General features: G+C 34.3%; 1 protein-coding gene across 1 annotated transcript; it reads right to left on the bottom strand.

Annotated features, from left to right (window-relative positions):
- Window positions 1–337: 337 nt before the first annotated feature.
- Window positions 338–1,713, bottom strand: LOC110739316 (protein FAR1-RELATED SEQUENCE 5-like). Its single transcript, XM_021919783.1, has 3 exons — window positions 1,156–1,713; window positions 873–1,019; window positions 338–736 (listed from the first exon to the last, which is right to left on the bottom strand). The coding sequence occupies exons 1-3, from the start codon at window positions 1,711–1,713 to the stop codon at window positions 338–340; spliced, it is 1,104 nt and encodes a 367-aa protein (XP_021775475.1).
- Window positions 1,714–3,303: the final 1,590 nt, after the last annotated feature.

Raw genomic sequence — 3,303 nt, 5'->3', positions numbered from 1 at the left:
TTTGAATTCTCTTCTACACCTGTAGTGTTCTCAGAATGGTTGTTAGTTGAGTTCATACCAGAAATAATTTCATCTATTGCACTTGAATCTTTTGCGAAGCTTTCTTCTAAGAATTTCCTTGCTTGTTCAAACTTGTGGCTCTTAAGGATTAAACTATAATACTTCCTCACCATGTGTAGCCGCCAGGGTGTGAAGTTGTCCCCTTCTTCTTTTGCTCTGCCTCCTTACTTTTCCAAACTTCAACCTTAGCCATTTTAGTCCACCGGAGAGATATGTATTGCTCTGGGATTTTTTCAACAGAATGCATGTGCAAGATTCTAAGGCTATGGAAGCATAACTAACCCGACTCTTCAAAATTCTTGCATGGACATTGAATTGTTTGGTTTGCTGGATCGTAAGTTACTGCTTGAGTTGTGCCAACTCTGCCTTCAAGGTACACTTGGTAAACCATTTTGCTTCCATTAATCAATAGCAGTTTAGTTTGAGATCCAATCGCTAGGTTGAATTCTTCTTCAAAGTCCCTAAATAATGTATGTGTATAAACCTCAGCAGCATGTTTAAGTAAGGCAGACATCGGATAACTTGAAGTAGGAATTGATTTTGTGCTATTGAACTCATCAAAATCCTCATTCCTTCTCCCAGTATTCACTCTCTTTTGAAATATGTTGTAGAATTCTGTCAAACTTGTCTTCTTGTTTGCTTTGAATCCCACTGCGTGATTTGTGCTTTCACTCCTCTGTGATGACAAGATTCCCGCGGAGAAAAAGTTTTTACTTAGAGCTGTTGACCACTTATGCTTTAGTGAGTATAACCTCTTGAACCAACTGTCGTTTTTCAGCTTGTACTTTTGTCGTCATTGAATTCCAACATACTTCAAACTGAGCTTCGTTAATACAACCACTCAAGTATTTTGTGAAAGCAGCTTTGAATGTGTCATCACTCTTCAAAACTCCAAATCTTGTTACAGTATTTTGAATCAAATGCCATAGACATAGTCTATGTCTACTGTTTGGAAATACCTGCACATTTTTATACAGTTACTATAGTTTCACAAATGGTTATTGCATTTAAAATAGAGGTAACTAAATATAATTTAAGTACAAACATATTTAGATGTAGTAGTATTCAAAAAGTTCCTTAAAAATTAGAAATTACCTTGGGTATTGTTGCTGCCATGGCTGCATCTTGGTCTGTAAACAGTGAGACAGGACATTTACCACTCATTGCCTTTTTAAAGGTCTTAAATAGCCACACAAATGACTGTATGGTCTCATCACCAATAAAAGAACAAGCAAACATAGTGTTCTTCCAGTGGTTGTTTATTCCTACAAAGGGTGCGCAAATGAGGTTGTAAAGATTCGTCCTATATGTGGTGTCAAATACAGTGACATCCCCATATAATTTATAATCTTCAAGCATCATAGAATCCCTCCAAAACAAGTTACAAACCCTTCCATCTGCATCTAACCTTACTCTAAAAAAGAAGTTAGGGTCTTCAGAATAAGCTTCCTGTAATTTGTCACAAACTACTTGAGAATCTCCTCCTTCAATGGCCTTTATTTTCAGTTTATAGCAATAATTCATGTGGTCTTTTACAGTATAACTAATAGCATCTTCTCCTCTAGCTTCATTTGACATGTATTTAAGGGATTCCATAGGTCTTAGTCTAGATTCTTGCATGGCCTCAATTGCTTGCCCTTTAATTTCAATCATTGCACGCTTTGAACGGTGGAAATGGTTCCATTGTGGTCTAGTGATTAGATGATTGTGCACCAACACATGCTGAACTATCTCAAATTGCCCCTCCTCATTCAATTTGGTTATTATCAAGGCATTACAGTTTGTCCTTGTTATTGGAACTCTGATCTCCTACTTTGTCTTGTTTTTTTTAACCGAAGAACTTTCCTCTGTCAAGAGTTCTGGAATTTTTTCCTTCTTTTTACCAGAATTTCTCAGTCTGGCTGTAGAGCATACAAAGAACTTTTTGGTGATAATATCTTTAGTTCTGGTTTTGCTTGTCTGTTTTGCTTTTCTAACACTAAAACCAACTGCAGCAGCATGTTGATAATACAATTCATGTATTTTTGCAAGTGTTGCTCGAGTTTCTCCTACTAACCAACCACTAATCTCTTCATTATTATTTGCACCATCCATAATTATCATTTATATAGGTCAAATTGAGGATATGGTAATTGCACTCTAAAGTCTACAATACAGCAGACATATTAGAAAAGCACTAACAAGATCAGGAAGAAGACTGATATAAATGCAAACATGAGGAAGACTGAAGTCTTCACAAGACAAAATAAGATACCCTGACATTGCAAAAAACCACCTCCTTCTTATACCCTTACATTCCCATGTAACCACCACCTCCTCCTTATACTCTTCTTCAATTATATACCCTGACATATTCTTATTTATACATTTCAATCTAATGCCTTCTTTACGCACCAACTTGTAAACAATTAACACTTCCTTGTCATCCTTCATATAACAACAATGTATGATCTATTTTAAAACTTACTTGAGGATAGTGATCTATTTTAAAACTATAGTAAATGTTGGGCATAGCTCCTTACTGTTTGTTTCTTATAAAATTATGTATCAGATGGAAGCACTACAATGTAGTATTTCCCTTTGATGCTATTCTGACTAAAGAACATTCAGGCAACATTCACTAAAGTACAATTAAAGATTAACATATGATCTATTTTAAAAAGGTTTAAAATAGATCACTATACTATCACTAAAGGCAACTATATTACTTAAAACTGGCTTTGCATATCTCTAACTACTGTAAACCTATTTATTTTCAATTAACATAAATTACGTACTACTAGTTGCAATTATACTAATTAATACCTAAATGCCTAATTTAATTTTCCAATCAAACAATTGCAATTGCATAATTGCTTAATTCACATTATCAAATTCTAAAATCAATTGCATATATATCGCATAATACCCTGAGCTTGCATTACATGTTGATTTTCCTCCTGAACTTCATTCTCATCCTCAGCTTCAATAATAGCTTGTTCTACATCTTCAACAGCTTCATCTTCTTGTTCAAGTTCGAATTGAATGGGATGATGATATAAGCTTTCTATATTTGACAAATCAAACAATGATCAATAAATTTGTACAGTTTGATCAAAATCAAATAGATGATCAGTAATAATTCTTACCGTCATAGTTGCTTTCAATTTGAGCTTCATCGTTCAGATCGAAATTGATGACATTAATATCGAAGTTTTATATAGTGCCCTGTATATTTCGATTTAGATCAATTTCAATTGATTG

Source organism: Chenopodium quinoa, unplaced genomic scaffold (assembly GCF_001683475.1).
Source record: "Chenopodium quinoa cultivar QQ74 unplaced genomic scaffold, ASM168347v1, whole genome shotgun sequence".
NCBI classification, from domain to species: Eukaryota; Viridiplantae; Streptophyta; class Magnoliopsida; order Caryophyllales; family Amaranthaceae; genus Chenopodium; species Chenopodium quinoa.
Note: the sequence above shows the minus strand (reverse complement) of the source record. Positions and strands in the feature narration are given on the sequence as shown.